Source organism: Pangasianodon hypophthalmus, chromosome 15, assembly GCF_027358585.1.
Source record: "Pangasianodon hypophthalmus isolate fPanHyp1 chromosome 15, fPanHyp1.pri, whole genome shotgun sequence".
Taxonomy (NCBI): Eukaryota; Metazoa; Chordata; class Actinopteri; order Siluriformes; family Pangasiidae; genus Pangasianodon; species Pangasianodon hypophthalmus.
In genome coordinates this window covers 23,388,582-23,409,417 of record NC_069724.1, presented here as the reverse complement: position 1 = coordinate 23,409,417, position 20,836 = coordinate 23,388,582, and the positions used below count along the sequence as shown (strand labels likewise).

At 39.1% G+C, this 20,836-nt stretch overlaps 1 protein-coding gene across 1 annotated transcript; it reads right to left on the bottom strand.

Moving 5' to 3' along the window:
• Positions 1-321: 321 nt before the first annotated feature.
• On the bottom strand, positions 322-11,836 carry st8sia3 (ST8 alpha-N-acetyl-neuraminide alpha-2,8-sialyltransferase 3). The gene is made up of 4 exons (XM_034310964.2): positions 11,012-11,836; positions 8,325-8,447; positions 6,580-7,137; positions 322-3,445 (listed from the first exon to the last, which is right to left on the bottom strand). The coding sequence occupies exons 1-4, from the start codon at positions 11,173-11,175 to the stop codon at positions 3,163-3,165; spliced, it is 1,128 nt and encodes a 375-aa protein (XP_034166855.1). The 5' UTR covers positions 11,176-11,836; the 3' UTR covers positions 322-3,162.
• Positions 11,837-20,836: the final 9,000 nt, after the last annotated feature.

Below are 20,836 nucleotides of genomic sequence, written 5' to 3'. Positions count from 1 at the left end.
ATGGAGGTCTGTTTGTGCCACTCAACAATTTTTACTTGATCAATAAATTGATAACTAAGAAATGCACAAATCCAAGAATAAACGAATGAAGCAAGAGATAAATAAAAATATGAAAATAAAAATATAAAATATGATTAAAAAAAATACAAAAGCAAAACAAATTTTAAATAAGTATTAAAATTATTACATTAAAATGACTTTTAATTTATTTAGCTTTAAAATAAGTTTTACTATTTGCTATTATTAGTTTACTAGTAAATAAAATGATTCACTATATTTGTACTAATCATTAAAATAATAATTTTAAAATAATTTAGCGAACGTCAGCAAGGCTAGATGAATTGATAATTAAAAAAGTAAACAAAAACAAAAGACAAATAAAAATGTCTTTTTAGATTACCTATCATATATCACACAAAAATAAATAATTTTATTATAATTTTATTAATGTAAACATTAAATAAACATCTACTTCCATATAAATAATTTATGCACATTTTCAATCCATTTATGCGGAGCTTCTGATGTACAAGTACCTGCGAATGAGCTGTTACTATAGAAACGATACAGTATTTGAACGAGTGCATTAATATAAACCTGTGATTTGCAGCAGCTCTACTGTCAGAGCTGCTGTTACAGAAAATTAATCAACACACTCTAACCAACGATAATTGAAAATTCATACGCACTGTGGTATAATATTCTTTATTAAATGTTGATGTTGATTTATCAAGTTGCTGATTCATTTACGTAGCATTTGATCTAGTTATGCACCTTTCGTTGCAACTTTTTTATTGATTGAGTCAATAAATTTATTATTGATTTCTCAATTGATTTATCATTGAGTGGAACAAATGAGACTCCATAGAAGACCACTACAAAGCCAAAGAAAATCCTCAGTATATCTCTGTATAAATAATAATATTAAATCAACTTTCACATGATGTCCATTTATCTACAGTAATATGTGGACTACTGGAAACCTTCCCAGAAATCACTTTCATTTTCCACTGAAGAACTAAAGCGTTTCTGTACATGAGCAGGGATTTCCACTGGCCTTCCAGATCTTACAGTAAGTTTGGCTTGTAATTTTGGTGTTGTAAATATATCTGTTGCTATGTTAAGCATCGCTTTATCTGTGCTGTGCGGTTTCATGTGAACGCGCCGATAAATCGCAGAGCAGGGCGCTTAATAAGCGGACGAAATACAATATGACTAAGTACTGGAAAACACTAAAATTAGCATTGTGCAACCAATACGCTAACTTTCCCGAGCTGTGTCTGATCAGCGTGTTTCCCAAAAGTATCAGCAGCTCTTTTGAAAAATGTACACTGCAAATTTTTTTGAGGATTTATTAAACTTCTAGGGGAAAAGACTTCTAGGTCAAGTGTTCTTTGGATAGTTAAGGGGAAACAGGTTAGAGAAACTGTTGTAAGGGTTCTACATAGAACCTTTAAGGGTTGAAGAACCATTAAAACCCTTGAGCCACTTATGAGAGTGGTGTGTATTTTAAAAGGAAAAGCTGAGACAAAGACAGAAGGCTGGTTTTATGCCCCTGTAAAAAAAAGTCTAAAGCTGCCCACACCTCCATCTGCAAAGCCTAAAATCCTGGCCTGTGACCTTCTAACTTTGACCTCTGACCTCTAGGTGCAGGGTGAGCGGTCCTTGTGCATCTGCCTGGTATTACTGCCGCAGTTTAATGCGTGTAAGGTGCAGGTTTTGGATCTATAGACCAATGCCGAGGATCTCGAGGATCCCACTTTTATTCGGAAGCTTCACCGGCAATAAAACATGTCAACATACTCGTCTTTTCACATACAAATATCTGGACATATATAATTCTCACACAGATACACACACACATTCGAAACAACATTCTGATAACATTCATAAATGTGCAATGTTTCAGTAAGTCAGCGATCACAGAACAAAGCCTATCTGTAGATCAGAAAATGCTGAAATTCTGGATTTTAAAGGTGCAGTTAGTAATAATTAAAGGTGTTCCTCAGCCTATTAATCATTTCATTTTAAAGTCTTCTTAGAAAAAAGAACTATAATTTACAATACTGTCATGCAATGGATCTTGTTAGTGTCTTTATTTCAGGCATTTGCTTAAAAATTTCTGGCCCTGAAATTAGCTCCGCCCCATTTCCTCAAAAGGCAACTCATAAGAGATACTGAGGGGCTCAATCAGAGGAATAGCAAAGGCTTGTCAGTGTTTTCACTGCAACTGTGTTCACCTTGCAGCCAGGAGATAGCTCTTAAAGTTACAAATTGCTCCTTTAAATGAACCTAGAACCTTTATCGACTGGCTCATTTAGAGTATATGCCCTGTTTGACTGATTGACAGGACTGCTGTCCAGTCAAAACTGGTTATCCCTGTCAGAATTTACACTACAAAGCCTACTGAATTCAGTAATAACTCTAAACATTCATTTATCACATGTAATCTATCTAAGTGAGATCTTGTCTATATGAAGATAACGTACATGTATTGAACCTATAGATGCGCAGCTATATGTGATGTAAGAATTAAGATCACTCTGTGCACTACTAAAAAGACTATGACATGTTTACATTCGTTTTTACATTCTAAACGCATCTGATGAAATAACCGTGAGCACACAAATCAATCATGTAGAGCATCGTCACGTTTACTGTTCAATAGCACTTGATCTTGAAGCATTCCTCAGGGATGTGTTCACTCAATTTTCACCTAGATATACAGAATGCTATAATATTAGCGTGTCATTGTATTAATTATATTAGCCTTTAAAGCAAACAGGGTCTTAAAATGTCTCTCTCGTAGTGGTGTATCAGTTCTGAGCCTTGGACAGTCATTACTGTCGTGAACACAAAAGTCTTGGTTCAATTAATTGCTGGTCTATGTCAGATACAAATAAACGAGCTCAAAAACCCCAGGATTAGGTCTGTGTTTGCTAACGGCGAGCATGGCTGATGTTCTTTCTGTACACTGTTTGTAAAAGGTGCATCATAAAATTGGCCTGAAGGTTGCTGATTGGCACTTGATGTCATCAATACTAGCATATATACTTATTAAAAGTTTGATATGCCCCTTAAAAAAGCCCCACAGCCCAAATCTCCAGCTTCAACAAGACTAAAATCCCGGCCTGTGACCTTCCGAGCTCCAGGCTTTGACCTCTATGCGCAGTGCGAGAGACTCAGCTTGAGGATGCCCTCCGTGTGCATCTTGAATAGGAGCTTGAACTCGGTGGGCAGCTGGTGCGACTCCTGCCACTTGGTGGTGAACTTGGTGCCTTTCTTGTCGTAGTAGTGGTAGGGCAGCTCCTTGCCTGTGTTTGGGTCCCAGCCAAAAGGCCAGAAGCCGTAAAGGTGAACCTGCTCGCACAGGGACGAGGCCAGAGTGAACATCAGGATCCCTGTGCTCAGGCGCTTCGGGGAGAGCTGCTTCGTCTTCCAGTACCTGCAAACGCAAACATAACACCTGTTTAAGAAATGCCTGAGCATTAAAAACAACACTGAATGATAATGAAAACCAGTAGAGATGCTAACTGCATGATGGGGCCAAACTGATCATTACTAATTTGCTGCCATTATTTGTTTTTTTGACATTTTTCTGGGTGCAACAGAATAAAAAATTCTTGTATTACATTACATTCATGCGGCTCATCACAATATTTGAAAGGGAAAAGTGCTTTGACACACCCCTGGAAACCTTTTGCACTTTTGCAAATTGATAAAAAGTTTACAAAAAGTAAATTCAGGGTTAAGCGTGTGGTTGACGGTCAGCTTACGACTTCTGTATTAAAGACATCTTTCTCTTTTCAAGTGAACCAACACACTGGGGTGGAAGGGCAGCAGTTTTGGTTTTATCCATCAGGATCTGATTAGCTAAACAAACATGGAGTTAGATCTAGATGCTAGCTTATTACATGTACAAAACTTTTTGTCTGTTTGTTTTATTAGTTTGTTTTTAGTATTTGGAATGGTTTCCCCCTTCGTTTTGCAGTTTGCATTGTGATGAACACCATGTGATTCGGTTTCTGCTCTAGTCCTTTCTCTGCCTCTGTCCTGTCATTGGTTTGTTACCCGACTGTGTTCACCTGTTCTTTGTGTAGTTCTACATATACCCTGTTGTGTCTTTGAACATTGTACATTTTTGTTGTTAAGTTCAAGCTTTGTTTTCCTAGTCCAGGTTCATGTTCCATGCTTAATATTGCTTAGTTTTAATTCCTGCCTGTGTTACTCTTCACATACCTCTCATGGACATACCTCTCATTACTCTGACTGTCTGTGTTTTGAAGCCCTTTACGCTAACCCTGTTAGGATTAAACACCTAATTTCTACTGATAAAACACTTTACCACTTACTTCACAAAATTTCAGTCATAGCCATGGCCCACATACAGTATTTATGTAGTAGCACTTACTGGTAGAGTTGCCAGGGTTACAGGTTTTTTAATGCCAAATTGGACTAGTTGTGTGTGAAAAAAAAGCACGTCCATGGATGGATAGAACCTGTTTTAAAGCAAATAATCTGAATTAAATCTAACCACTTCCCACAAAGATATGCTATGGCAAACAAAACGAAAGTGTAAGTGCAGACAGTGTGTCTATGACATATTTCTGTTGTAAGATATACTGTAAAGACAGGAAGAAGGAAAGGGGGATTATGGAGTGGTTAATGGTTGTACTGGGTGATGATAAAAAGGGATATTGCAGATATCGCGAATCAGAAATGCGTGCACACCACGGTGAACTTTTTCACATGCAAAGACTGAGAAAATCAAGAAATTCAAGAGGAAAGCATCAAACCTGGCACCACTGGTTGCAAGTGACTTTTCCATGTTTCTTGTGAGGATTGCTTTTTTTTTATTTTTAGAAAACATTGATCAGTTTTACCTGAAAATCACAATATCCCTTATCAAGACGTGAGTGTTTGTGTACATTGTGTTTCTGCACCAATGTCTATTAAATTACAGTCAACATTAAACTCTTAGGGTGTCTTAGGCCTATCAGAGCGTCTTAAAGGCAGTGATTGTGCCTCTTTAATGGGATTGGAGGAGATTACAGTGCAGTGAGGCATTTCTGGTGGCCAGCATGCTTAAGCCCCTCTTCATAAACCTCGACGGGGCTCCATTCAACAACGCCTCTCCAATTCTCTCCATCGATTCCCCCCTCTCTCTCTCTCTCTCACATGCACCCTCTTGGTGTCTCTTTTCTGCCTTTGTATGTTCTTTGTCTGTCTCCTCTCATATGCACTTATGCCTGGGCAATATGACGATATAATATTGATATTGTGACAACTTACTGTATGCCACAGTACACTCTTCTGAGATATCACAAGTATGATTTTTTAAAATAACAATTACAAATGGACTGTTTTTTTTAATTTATTTATAATTAGAATTTCTTAGAATTATTATGCTTTATTATTTTTTGACTAAATTTCTTTTTTCTAGTAATAAAAATAACTTGAATTTTCATATATTTTTAAAAACGCAACAGTTTTTCCTGCAGTTTATATTTTTCATAATGTATACTGTTTATCGCAGAAATGTCTTCAAGTAAATGAATGATATTTTCATGATATCGCCCACCCCTTCTACATATACCTGTCTTTTTTAAAGCTATGGCCTTTTTCTGTTTTTTTTGTTTTTCTAGAATACAGCTCTCCTTTCTCATTTTCACAGATTATTATATATCAGTACTACACTCAATACTAAACCAAAATAATCCAAGCGGCTCAGGTTGGACTCAGTTTGATCTTAAACTGTAAAAACTGTGCCAAGAATGTACACACTTGTTCCACCTTGGCAAAGTAAACAGGGGGACGAAGTCTAGATACGCACTGCTTTATGCTAATCATACTGTAAACGATAAATTAAAATCTGATTTTGAGAATAATTTTCAGTCCTTGTCCTGGGGACACACTAATCAGGCAGTGAACCCAAAACTATGTGTGACTTTTGTATAAGCACAAGGGCTCTTTAAATACAGGACATCAGCAGTGCACAATCTCTGTTTGCTCTTGTTCTTTGTCCTATACATGCTTTTGTTTATGTTTTACCATGTGCCTTTGTTTTGATTGTAGTTCAGTCTCCGCCCCTTTCCTGCCATTGTTTTGTTATCACATTGTGTTCACCTGTTTTGTATTAGCTCTTATTTAGTTTGTCTATTTATACCCTGCTGTTTCTTGGTTTCCTTGTGAAGCCTTATCACGCATCTATAAATCTAAGCCTTGTTTTCTCATTTAATGTTTCCATGTTCTGGTTTCGCCTGTTTTTATCTTATTTATGGATTATCATAGTTTATTACTGCCTTCTTGTGGACTGACCCACACTCTGAGTTTACGCACTTGGGTTGTATCTCATGTGCCTGTATGTTACAGCATGATCATATAATCTATTGCAGCATTGGCCTTCTACTGTCGATGGAAGTGGTGTATGTACTGTAAATATGCAGAAAACATATCTGATTTTGGGAACGATTGTAAAAATTTGGTGTGTGTGTGTGAGTGTGTGTGTGTGAGAGAGAGAGAGAGAGAGAGAGAGATGAGCTCAGAATACAATGCACTCTGGTGTACTTAATGGCTAACCTGTTGACATACTGCATGATGTTCCCAGGCCAGGCCAGCTGCACCCTCAGCTGCCCCCGGTGCTCTACAAAGAAGTCCACCAGCGTGCGCGTGACTGTGGCCGAGGTGTGGAAGAAAAAAGCTGGAATCCACAGGATGGCTCCGTCCAGCTTCTTCAAGCTCAGGAAGAAGTTGTTTCGGTCTTGGATGGTGAGCAGGTTGTTGTAGTACTTCTCCAGAATGCTGGGATTAAAGGTTGTGAGGTTTGTGCGGCGGCCCACGTCCTTGCGGAAGACCTCGGTGGGTGCGAAGTTGCAGCGGAAGACGAAGTCGTAGGCGTCGATGGCAGCACCGCACCGGCTCCCTGTCAGGATGCCGCTGTTTCCCACCACGGCGCACGTGTTGTAGCGCTTGTTAAGGATGGGCGACGAGTCAGGCAAGAGGGAACGGAAGTTTTCGCCGATGGAGAAGACGTATTTATGACTGGAGTAGTCGTAGTGCATCAGCTGACCGACACGAACGCTGCTCTTGGTCAGGGTGAAGTTACGTGGCACGTCGATGTACTGGGCAATCTCTTTACTGCAAAACACACACCATCACTAACATCACACTGGATTAGGGTACACTCTGGATCATTATCAACATAGTTTCTTAGGTTCCTAAAAAGATTTGACTTCAAATTCTTTCTGATTCTCAAGGAAATACTTTGATGTAGGGTTTTTTATGGGCTCCGTCAGAGAGGCAAGCAAAGAAAGGTTTTTTGATTTGACTTTTTTTTCTATATGAACCGGTGCTTGCTAGGTTCTTGCACATTTTCTGACAGGTAGGTCCTTTCAGGTACTTCTATGACTTCTTGCATTCTTTCAGTATGCTTAGAAACATGGATTTTTGGTCTCACAAGCCAAATGTCTTGCATGCCATAGGAAGTCTAGTACATTCCATCAATAAATGTAAATAAGAACTGCCTACTTCAGCAGAGGCGATTTGACTGACACAGCAGTTGACCAACCACGGATTTTTTTCCTGTAGCTCATCAACGAACATAGAAAATGAACTGATTACTCACCACTAACTGCTTCAGGGACATTATTGTTTATGAAGAAATAAATGATTAATATTTCTAAGATTTAAATACATTATGAAAAGGAATAAAACAACATACGATTATAGGAAAATAATCAATGACAGTGTGGTGTGATGAAGCTGATGATGAGTTACTGGTACGACTCTACAGTTTAGATTATAGATTATTTTCCTAACACATCCCAAAATGTTTTATTCCCCTTATACCACAGCAACTTGCCAACGATTACAATTTTTTATTACTTTATATGTGTAATGTTTATAGTTTCATTTAATATTGTGGAACATCCTCCAAAAAATTCAAATAAGCCAAAAGTGTAGCTTGACATGTTACAAAGAAATTGCAAAGCATTCCTGCGTTGAAAAACTTAAAGGAACAGCTTTACCTCTGAAATTTAAAAAAGCATTTAACAGTAATAGTTACACTTTAGGAACAAAAATGGTTGGTAGTAGGGGTATAGTAGGGGTCATATTCAACAATCGATGGAGACCATTTTTGTTACTCCAGACCTTGGAGCATCAGGGTTGGATGTGGATTGGTTGGATGTGTTCTACTTTTTAATGACTTAAACATCTCAGATTATTCATGCTATAATATATAATAGATATAATAGATAATATGGCTTATGCTAGTGCTAATAACACCACAACATATGCATCGTACTGGTAACACTGTACTTTACCTTTGCTCTAAATAGCCCGTCTTATTAAACTTCCACTTTGATGAATTCTCCTGTAGGTTCTCATTTAGAGCATTGTTCAGGGGTGTAAATGCTGGATCCAGAAACTTCATTGCCAGTTGGGATCTACAGAAGAGAAATAAAGGAAAAAAAGCATGAAAAAAGCGGAGTCTAAGTAGGGGGGCAGCTGGTCAGTGGGGGCAACAGGAAAATAGAGTTTCCGTTCCATTTCACAGGAAGACCCGGTCCTGATGTCACAGCGGTGGCAGCTGCTGAAAGTAGCTCGGATCAATGCCACCCCATCGGCCCCAGCGCCAATCCCCCCTGCCTCGGGCAGTCGATGGCCACTCTAATTAAACTGCCTCTTTTTAGACTTCAGACCTGGTCAGTTACTCAGCCTCACTCGTTAAGAGCTTGTACTGGTTTATTAGTAAGGTTATTAAGGACGTGCTGGCTGTCTCAGAACTTGGTAAGAAAAACAAACAAAAATGTCGGCGACAGATGGTAATCTGAGAACAAGCATGACTAAACTAAACAGAATGTCGTTGTTCAGGACAGTTTGCATTCTGAATGATGTGGTTTGAGTATACGATTTCTGAAAGTCATTGTTCTTGAAGTTCATAAGCCTTAACTGAAAAGCAAGTCATGGTGAGGTCAACAAATCACCCTACTGCGACAGCAGATGGTCCAAGCCTCCTTCCTTCCTTCCCTCCCTCCCTCCCTCCCTCCCGGAAAGCAACTCCTACATGCTTCAGCAAAATGGCTCCCGTTTTATAACCTTGGATGCAACAAAAAGCACGATGATCATTGGCAGGAAACTGCACTGCCGTCTGAGTAAATCAGGACCAAGGACAGCTCCTTGGGCGTCCACTCCGGCCTCAATCAGAGAGACGAGTTTTACAATCTGTCACATCACAGCCTTCTAAAAAAGAAACAGAGACACCTTGGAGTATGCCTTGAAATTCTGTTTGGAATTTGGCTTCGAGTCTTCCTGTACTGTGTGTTGTAGTGCTTTTTTCCTGTTATGACCTGATTTAAACCCCAAGCTCATTTTATAGTACAGATATAATCATAATTGTGGTGGCACTGTGGTCCAGCGGGAAGCTCCGCCACCTCACACTCCAGGGTTCCTGGTTCACCCTGAGCTCGGGTTACTGTCTGTGCAGTAATGTTCTCCTTGTGTCCTCCCAAAAACCATGCAGGTAGGCGTATTGGCTACTTTAAATTGCCCCTAGGTGTGAATGAGGTTGTGAATGTGTGTATGTGGTGCTCTGTGATGGATTGGCGTTCCATTCAGGATGTATTCTCGCCTCACATCCAGTGCTCCTGGGATAAGCTCCACTGCAACCCTGAGTGGGATGAAGTTCTTACTCAAGTGAATGAATGAATAATCATAATTGATCGGCCACTTGAATTCACTCTCAGAAATAAAGGCATCAAGCTGTACTCTTCCATATCACTGGGGTGGTACCACCAAGTGTACATCTTATTTACCTTTAGTGTTTTTATTTTTACCTGGAAAGTTGCACATGGTCTTTATCGTCCAGTAGTGTTTACTATGTTTATGGTGAAAGATACAGTACATACTTAAGGTAATGGTACCAGCCCATTGACAAGGAAAAGTACAGCTTTTGGGTAGAGTTTTATTTCTGGGAATGTTGAATGTGTTTGACCTAAAGTTCAGCAACCTTAAACTTAAAGGTGCATTAGGTAAAATTAGTGGGGTTTTTTCAAGATTAGGTCTCTAACAGTTAGGTGGCTTTGACATTTGAATAATAACTGCCCATGTTCATGAAGCTCCACCCCCAACATCTCAGGTGACCCGTAGAGTGTCTAGAAAATGACGGAAGGGAGGCACATCCAAACACAAACAAGTATTCTGGACTGGAGATTAGTTTTCCAAACGGGTTTTCTCAGCGACTTAGTACACTTTTGCTAAGGCCACAGCTTAAGCTGTGTTTTTTTTTTTTTCCATGTTCTATATATCTTTCAGGTTATTTGTACAACTAAGTAATAAAATAAATAAACTTTTTAAATTTTAATTAAACTATAAAACATACAGAATGGTTTAAATCTTCATTTTAACACAGTGTAAGTGGTTTGGATTATGTAAGTGAAATGAACTATGATATAAACATAAACAAAACGTTCTAGTTAAATAAATAACCTATACAACCTGTACCTATACAGTAATGGATCCTCAGTTTGTTTGTTTGTTTGTTTGTTTGCATAGGTGGGCTACTGTATAACTCTTACAAACTCTGTATAAAGTCTTCCTGGTCTGAAATGTGATAAGCCACGAGCTTTTTTATTTTTAGCACCTGCTATATGAGCTGCTTCGTCATTGCTATGCTTCTTTTTGGGTGCGTTCGGTGCGCATGCGCAGTGATGGAGGTGGTTACTGTACCATAAAACTGAGGCCCTTTGAAATATCTGTCAGTGACATTAACAATCATGCATTTGAGTTGAAAATAATGGTTTCTATGGTGTCTTAATCAGCATTTATACAAATTTTGGATAGGTTTTTATGCTCTAAATAGCACAAGAAACAATTTTTAAAAATCCACAGATGTACCACTGATGATATCTCTGATGTTTATGCAAGACAGCAATAACGGCTCATACAAGTCAGAAGGTGTAATTCAGCACTGTAGGTGCTCATGCATGGCCGGAGCTCCATCCTCACTCACCTGAAGCCCGTGTGGAACATGTACATCCGCGGCCCGCCGCCGCTCGGGTATTTGGGGCCCGTGAAGATGGCGTCCTTCTTTATGGACACGTAGCTGATGAGAGAGAGGATGAGCAGAGCCACGCTGAACATGACCAAGCCGAGGGCGCTGAGGATGCGCACCATGATGCCTTGCTCTCATTCCCCGGCGGGGCGCAAAAGAAAAACCCAACAGAAAACAGGATGCCGCAGGATGAACGCGACAATGCATGCATTCATATGCAAAAAAAACAAAAAAACAAAACACAACCAACCAAACAACAACTAAAAAAAACCCACAACTCCACAAGCTCGCGTGCATGCAAGTCTACGATAAGCCCATCATGCAGGATGTCGGATGTGCTCGCGATGGAGGCGATGCTGTGGCGGAGAGATGCTCGCGTTCTCCTCGCGCTCCCTCCCGGTATGAGCCTGTGCACCGAGCTGCCATCGCGGATCTCCGGTGAGAAATAGTACTCGGGAGAAAAGCACGAGCTTTTCGCGTTTAATTAATGCACTCCGGTGGATATTTAAAGGAGACTCGACCTGGGCAGAAACTGGAGGAATAAAGAAATCGGTGAAATCGGAGCACCGGAAGCACTGATTGCATGCTTTGCAACGCTGCATAGATGATACACTCTGAGAAATAAAGGTACCAAACTGTCCTTTTGCTTGTTGCTAGGGTGGTGACATCAACTGGGCATGCTTTGTAACTTTCACCTGGAAACATGTCAAAAATTATTTTATGCATTACTCTAATACCTAATTAAAAGTTCACCATATGCACTTTCCTAAGTAAATAAGCTATACACACTAAAAGTACAAATCACCCTAGCAGCAAGGAAAGGTACCGTTTGGTACCTTTATTCTTGAGAGCGTACGCTACTGTATGCATTCACAAAATTAAATTAGCAGCATACACTAATCACAAGTACCAAAACTGCAAAGATGTAAACCGTGATGCAAATAAATAATAATATTGTTCAAGTCAACTCACACTCAGTCTTCTCCGGCTCCACCGCGACCCTCACCAGGATAAAGCAGTTACTGAAGATGAATGAATGACCAAATAAATTTTTCAGCTGGTTGATATTGAGAAGAATGAAGTCTGTTATTGAGCCAGTCCATCCCTGACCTAAAATCGGCCCTAGAAATGTTGTTCCATCCAATGTCCATCCTGGTATGACTTCAACTGCGTTGGTTCCCTGCAATATTTTTTGACCACCCATTTTTGTTGGTGCCACAATGAACTGAAGCACCAGCATTATCCAACAAACACCAAAATTCTCCAGCAAACACGAACATTCATACCAAACCCCCAACCTCCTCAAGCAAACAACAAAACTTTGCATCACCCAACATACAAACATTCTCCATTAAATCCAAATTCTGCATCAAACCCTGATATTCACTATCAAACATCATCATTCTGTATACCAAATGCTAAAAATCTGTATCAAACTGTATCATACCCCAACATTCTCCATCAAACCAAAATTTGCTTTAAAAACCAACAATCACCAGTTATTTACCATCAAACCCAAATATTCTCCAAAAAACACCAACATTCTCCATCAAACACCAACATACACCATCAAACACCATCATTCATCAACATTCTCCATTAAACACCAACATTCACCATTAAATCCCATCATAGACCATTAAACACCAACATTCTCTATCAAATCCCATCATTCTCCATTTGCCAAAAATTTGCATTAAAAACCAACAATCACCAAACACCATTATTTATCATCAAGCACAACCATTCTCCATGAACAACAGCATTAACTATCAACCACTATTATTCAACACCAACAGCCTCCATCAAACACCATCATTCATCATTACACACCAACATTCACCATCAAACACCATCATGCATTATCAAACACCAACATTCACCATCAAACACCATCGTTCATCAACACCAACATTCTACATCAAACACCAACATTCATCAACACTAACATTCTACATCAAAAACCATCATTCATCAACAAACACCAACATTATTCAACACCAACATTCTCCACCAACCACCAATAATCACTATCAGATCCCATCATTCTCCATTAAACACTAACATTCATCATTAAACACCAACATTCTCTATCAAATCCCATCATTCTCTTTCAAACACTAATAGTCATCATTAAACACCAACATTCTCTATCAAATCCCATCATTCTCCATCAAACACCATCATTCATCATTAATCACCAACATTCACCATCAAACACCATCATTCATCATTAAACACCAACATTCACCATCAAACACCATCATGCACTATCAAATACCATCATTCATTATCAAACACCAACATTCACCATCAAACACCATCGTTCATCAACACCAACATTCTACATCAAAAACCATCATTCATCAACAAACACCAACATTCATCAACACCAACATTCTACATCAAAAACCATCATTCATCATCAAACACCAACATTCTCCACCAACCACCAATAATCACTATCAAATCCCATCATTCTCCATAAAAAACCAACATTCATTATCAAACACCAACATTCACCATCAAACACCATCGTTCATCAACACCAACATTCTACATCAAAAACCATCATTCATCAACAAACACCAACATTCATCAACACCAACATTCTACATCAAAAACCATCATTCATCATCAAACACCAACATTCTCCACCAACCACCAATAATCACTATCAAATCCCATCATTCTCCATTAAACACTAACATTCATCATTAAACACCAACATTCTCTATCAAATCCCATCATTCTCTCTCAAACACCAACAATCACCACCAAACACCATTATTTACCATCAAGCACAAACATTCACCACCACACACCAACATTCCTTAACACGTTTGTTCACAATCAAACACCAACATTTAAAACATTCTTCACCAAACACTAACAATTACCTTCAAAAATCAAACATTTTATTAGCAAATGAAGCAATGTGAATAAAGGAAGAACATTCTTGAGTCACAGAATTTTCCTCATGACTTGTTTACAATGTGTGTCATTCTTTGTTAGCCAGGAATTACTCAAAAAACATTGACAAACCCCATTTCAGATGTGTGGTGTAGTCTTTACACTAAGACTCTCCGTAGCCTTTCAGGATTTCTCTTCTATTTATATCACTTACACATAGCTTCGTGAATATTACTGTACTGTGATAACATACAGTGTAGAATTGTCCAGCTTTAACAAAAGGTTTACATGTAATTAACAATCTTACCGCAATGGTAGAGTTAACAACATCAATAATAATAATTAGAGAAGACAAAGAGCGGCCCATTTTGCTGCTGTGTTCAGTGCTGTGTTGTGTAGCTGCATTAACGGTCGGCCATGCTTGGAGGGATCTGTCAGATTCTCTCTCCCTCTGCTTAATGGGCTGGAAGAGCGCGAGCCAATCAAAGCCCCATGAATCTCCCATTAGCCCATTTAGGTTAATGACCTGGCCAAGAAGTGCTTTGGCCAAAACCAGGCTAATCACATGAGACAGTTTGTTTTTTTTTTGCTGCTACATGGTCATGGGGTTGTGTGTTTTGCATGGAACCGAGCTGTTCTATGCTTATATACCACTGGAAAGTTTCACTCTTTCTCCAATACCAGTTTCCATTACAGTTTACAGTAAGTTAGCTAACCGACTCCTAGTTTAAATCAATGTGGACATGAAATAAGTGAAGGCTAAACTAAACTTCAAAAAAAGCATTCCATATTATAACGTATTAGAACAAGCACATTAATACAAAACCCGTGCTTCAGCTTGCAGTCAAAATGCTGTCTGAGCTTTTAGAGTAAATTAATCAACATCTTCTTACCAGTCAGAATCGAGAATTAAACAGTTTTTGCAGTATTAACTATAAACCTAATCCAAAGATTGAGACTATCTAATTATTTCCATCAGGTGTGTTGAATTTAAACTCTCCACGTGCTTTGTTGTTCTTTAATATCAGTATACTTAGCTCTCTGATAACACAGATTAAAGATTGTGCATGACCATTTATGAAAGCCGAATAAATATTATTTAAATGTTGAGCACCACTGATGATCTGAATACTCAATAAATCACCAGCTGTCATCAGGCCTGTGCATGGGCAGATGAAGTTTAGCTTCAAAGGAGCATGAAATTAAGGCCCTGTCCATGCATACAGGTATTTCTGAGAAACAGCGTTTTAGAACATTTCTCTGTCCATATGAAAACGCAAAAGCAATCTGAAGTTCTCATGAGCACACCAGCCCAGTGAGAGTGTGTCATAAACTGTTATGTCAAATGCCTCAAGAATAACGCTAAGAGCTTTGTATTGAGAAGTAGAGAAGACAAAATGCAGAAAAACAACAACACAGCCAAGACATGGACTGATGCTGTGACATCAGTGTTTTAAAAAAAACTGGGCTTTTTTTCATCCAAATGAAAACAGTAAAAAAAAAAAAAACATTATTTTCAGTGACCCAAAACTAAGTCAGGCTGCAGATGTGAGTGGAAGATTAAGAGATCTACAGTATGTACAGCCAAAACTATGCGTGTATGTGTAAAGCAATGTTAGTCTTGTGTTTATTTCACACCTTTCCAACCCCTTTGACCTCTGGAAGTTCATTATAGCTGGGGAAACTCATAGGTGACAGCAGGTAGCTGAAAAAAAGAGTGAGCATCAATCTTCTCTGAACACATAGAGAGAAAGAGAGAGAGAGAAAGAGAGAGAGAGAGGGTAAATATGGTATGAGCTATGGGGCATTGCGGCACAGGAGGAGGCCTTGAGTCTGAGTCATGTTCAGGCTAAACGGTGGCCATTTTGACGGGATGTGGGTAAGATGAATAGCAGCGTTAGGAGAGGACATGGTCCTGGGGTTTTTGATGTATGGCCCAGAGGTCAGTGGCTTAGAGAGCTACATATCTGTGTTTTGTGTGTGTGTGTGCGTGTTGGTGAAGGGGGTGTGGGGGATGTGGGGTGGTACAGGTTGCTCATGCTGGACGAGGAGAGCTGTGGTTGCTAGGCAATGGGTTGACCAGGGAGCCTTGGCCTGATTGGAGCTGCATTGGATCAATTTCCGCACGGTGGAGCTGACCAGTATCAATCACACACACACACTCACACACACACACATTCATTAGGAGAGTTCTGCAGAGAGTGAGAGAGATGAAGCTACAGTGCCATAAATCTCAGCATGCAGACAGCTTTGCATTGTGCTCTTGTCAATGTCAGAGCTTTGGCGAAATGGATTGATGGTTGGACAATGGTGTAGTGAGTCTGAATGTTGTGTTGCCAGGGAATAAATGTGGGTAATTATTATCTTGGATTCTGTAAACCTCAATATTCTGAAAAATGTTGAGGGTAGGATACATAACATCAACGTTCATCATCAATCCTTAAAGTACCAATATTCGAAATCATGTCATTCTCCAACATACATGTCTAGAAGAAAGGTTCCTCAGGGGTTCATTGGATAGTTGTGGGTTCTTAGTGTGTAAAAGGATTTTATCTGGAAAACCTTTCTCAAAGAGAAACACTCTGTTGTAGGTTGTAAATAAAATCCTACAACAGATAAAACTTTTTTCTTTAAAGCATTTGCCATTTAACACATACCATATAGTATATAGCAAACGTTTTGTGGACACCTGACCATCACACCCATATGTGGTTCTTCCCCAAACTGTTGCCACGCAGTTGGAAGCACACAGTTGTACAGAATGTCTTTGTATGCTTTGTACAATTTCCCTTCACTGGAACTAAGAGGCCAAAACCTGTTCCAGCATGACAATGCCCCTGTGCACAAAGCGAGCTCCATGGAAGAACTCAAGTGTCCTGCACACAGCCCTGACCTCGATCTCAACCCCACTGAACACCTTTAGGATAAATTGTAATGCCGACAGCACCACAGGCTTACTTGTCCAATGTCAGTGCCTGACCTCACTAATGCTCTTGTGGCTGAATGGACACAAATCCCCACAGCCATGATCCAAAATCTAGTGGAAAGCCTTCCCAGACAAGAGAGCAGCAAAGGGGGACTAAATCCACAAAATCAGATGTCCACAAACTTTTGGCCATATAGTGTTTCTTCCAATAAAGACACTACCATTCACACAAACCATGGACAAACTGAAGAACCTTAGAGGGTGTTGGATAGAACCATCTGGATAAAACCCCAATATTCACAATCACATCATACACCAACGTTCAACATAAAAATACCAAGACTCCTCATAAACACCAACAATCTCGATCATTTTTCAAAATACATGTCTTGAAAAAAGGGTTCCTCAGGGGTTCTTTGGATAGTTAAGGATTTTAGCTTCTAAACGGATTCTACTTGGAGCCCTCATTGAAAGAGAAACACACTGCTGTAGTTTCCATAGAACCTTACAACAGAGAGCAGGCTCCCCTAGAATAATGAACCAAAAAACATGTAACAGTGTTTTTCTCAATAAAGACACCATTTTTCCATCTCCATTTTTTCCCCTCAGGGGATGTTTGGATAGTTAGGATTTTTTAGCTTCCCAAGGGTTTCTCCTTGGAATCCTCTTTGAAAGGGAATCCCTCTGTTCTACATAAAACCTTTAAGGGTTTCCCCAGGGTGACAAACTGAAGAATCCTTGAGTCTGGTGGAGAGAATCATTAAAAAAAAAACACCTATATCCTCAATAAATACACCACCATTCTCTGTCAATATTCTTATCTTTCACATCACATCATTCAACAACATACACAACTAGAGAAAAGTGTTCCTCAGGGGTTCTTTGGATAGTATTCTTCTGTATTCTTCTAATAGTATTCTGCTTCTAAAGGGATTCTACTTGGAAACCTGTCTGAAAGAGAAAAACTGTGTTGTAGGCTTTCCATAGAACCCAACACCAGAGATAAGGCTCCCATAGACAATAAACCAAAGAACCTCTAACAGTGCTTTTTCTGAAAAAGATGTGACAAGTTTTCTTTTTCCATTTTTATTTATTTATTTATTTATTTATTTATTTATTTTTACCTCAGGGGTTGTTTGGATAAATAAGGATCATTTGCTTCCCAAAAGGATTCTACTTGGAAGCCTCTCTGAAAGGGAAATGCTCTGTTGTATGGTTCTACATAAAACCTTTAAGGGTTTTCCCAGAGGGACAAATAGAAGAACTCTTAAGGGATCTGGATAGCTGGATTTCAATACAGACACAGAGATTCACCATAAAACCCCAATATTCCTAAACACATCATTTACCAACATACAGATCTTGATACAGATACAGATCCAGGTTCTTTAGGGGTTCTTTGGATAATAAAGGGTGCAGAGCTTCCCAAATGGGTTCTACTTGGAACAGTAAGAAGAGACTTGCAAAAGAACAAAAGACCAAAAAACCTAAGAACCAATAAGGGCGCTGGCTAAAACCATTTATTCTAAGAGTGTACATAAGTATTCACCATCAAAAACCGACAGTATATATCCCAAAAAGCCACTGTCATTGCATCACCACCATTCACCTTTAAACCCCAACATTCTCAATCACATCATTTACCATCATACAGAGGTTTTTTGGATAGTTATGTGTTCCTAGCTAGTTCTATGTGGAACCTTCATGGAAAAGGAAAGCCCCAGGTGTCAGATTTTTACGCGGGACTTTTAAGGGGTGCAAACCAAATGTGCTAGATGAAACTGTTTTTTCTAAGAGAGTACACCAACATTTTCAATCAGACACCAAACTACATTAAATTCCAACATTCACTATCAAATTCTAACACATATTTCATTAAAAGAAACAGCTTTTTCATTTTTGTAAGTTAAATGTGCAGAATTAGATTTAGATATGACCCATAGTATAGATATGCTAGCACACATGCACTGGTCACACAATTAGTACTATTGTGTTCACAATATTGTTCGCAAGACCTTTGTATAGCGAGGTATGTCTGGAAAGTCCAGTTGGAATCTTGGGAACTTCTGGTTGTTCAATGGTTTTAAGATTCAAATACCTGTAGTTGTCTGTAGTTGTCCCAAATCCATCCATCCATCCATCCATCCATCTACTACTATCTTGAAGCAGAAGCAGAATCAAACAGAATCAATTATCAGTTACAATTTGTACTCCTATCTCTCTCTTTCCACTTCCACTCAGGGACCTGAAGCCCAACTTCTCAAACCAAATGAATAAGTACCACTCTCCCAGCAAGTGTCCCTCATCAAAAGCAGAAGAAATTATATCACATCGACTGCATATTTTACCTCAGCTCTGAAAAAAATATAATCAGTATCTTTATGGGCTGCTGGTCCCGGATGGAGTGCAGAGAGAAGATTCCCCGAAGTGCTGTAGTTGCAGCTTTGACTGTTGGCTCGGCCTCCCAAATGGTTCCATGCAATTAAACCTGAGAACGAGCAAAAGCCAGTCTTGAATACATAATTTTATCGCTTTATCACCAACCCACTAGCTGTTCCACTGTTAGACAACTCTGTTCAGGTTCACAATATTCAATGTGAGCTCTTAATATATTCAGCTGGTGCCTCCAGTCGATGTTGTTCCCCTTTACCTGTCCTGATAGATCACAAACCAGCAGGCCACATCTTTTACAATCAGACCTATTGCTCTGAAGAGCAACTTTTGGGGTCCAAGCACTTTTAACATGCAAATGCTTTTATTATGATTCTACTTGTGTAACACCTAATGGCTTTTTGGATAATTACAAGATTTTTTTTAAGTGTTATAGTTGCTGTGATAAATCATTTCCACTTATCTGTCCAGATATGTCACAGAACAAGAGCCTGTACCTTTTACAACCAGACTTAGAGCTTTGAGGAGAAATTTTGGGGCTCAAAGCATTAATGACTTATTGGATAATTAATTGATATACTTATTTTATTTATTTTTTTTTACATATTTGCTGGTTTAGATCCTAGATTCTCTTGTGTCTGGCTATATTGTTTCACTCTGACCACGTTTTATGCAGTGAACAATTGCACCTATTAAGTCCATGTCTCAGAAACAAGAAGACAATTGACAGTGTTATGTTTCAAATTTACCCAGAACACAAGATAAACTGGGGCTTATGACTATAGCCTCATTACCTCTAGCAAACTACATCAAAACCCCCAGAGATGTGCTCTCTCAGAGAACCCAAACTGAACAGCAACTTTGGGGTCCAAACATTTTCAACATTCTAGGCGAATAATGTTGTTTTCCTAGCATACAGGTGCGATAAAAAGCTATCGTCTTTTTTCCATTCTTATATTGCCATATGATTTTCTTTCTGTCTAAGAATTGTGGTTCACTGTGTGCTACAGTGTTTTATTTCTCTCTTGCTGTACAGTGAAGATGTGTCCATTTGGGGTCCTTGATACATGGCAAACTCACACTCCACTGCATCCACACACTCTCCATGTTGAGATCTACGTGACTGCTTTCAGTCTGTACTGATGAAGCAACAAAGCGAGTGAGAAAACCAGGGGGGATGCGTATGAGCTGGTCATTACCCAGCATGTCACCCTTGCTGTCTGACACCCATGACAAAATGGGAGTGAACTTTCACCCCTGCTGTCATGACAACAAGTGAAGAAAGGAACGCCCAGGTTGCCACGGTGTGCTCTGGTTCTTCCATTTGAATCTGTGTCTGTAATTAAAGAGACTCCATTAAAAGTGTTAAGTAGAAAAATATTTCCACCACTTTTGGCACACCATTCATAAGAAGCCAGGGAAAATCTTTGAGCTTTACATGAATGCTTGGGTTGTAATCGCTAACACTAAAATGACTTAAAAAAAATCCTCAAATCCAAAAGTAAAAGTGCTAATAAGCAGAAAGTAAGCAATATATACAAAGGTTTCTTATT

Coding starts and splice junctions, on each gene's coding strand:
- st8sia3 (XM_034310964.2), bottom strand. CDS start 11,175: ATGGTGCGCATCCTCAGCGCCCTCGGCTTGGTCATGTTCAGCGTGGCT. Junction 7,138..8,324: donor ACGGGCTATTTAGAGCAAAG/GTAAAGTACAGT, acceptor TGTGTTTTGCAG/TAAAGAGATTGCCCAGTACA. Junction 3,446..6,579: donor ATCATGCAGTATGTCAACAG/GTTAGCCATTAA, acceptor TTGCGTTTGCAG/GTACTGGAAGACGAAGCAGC.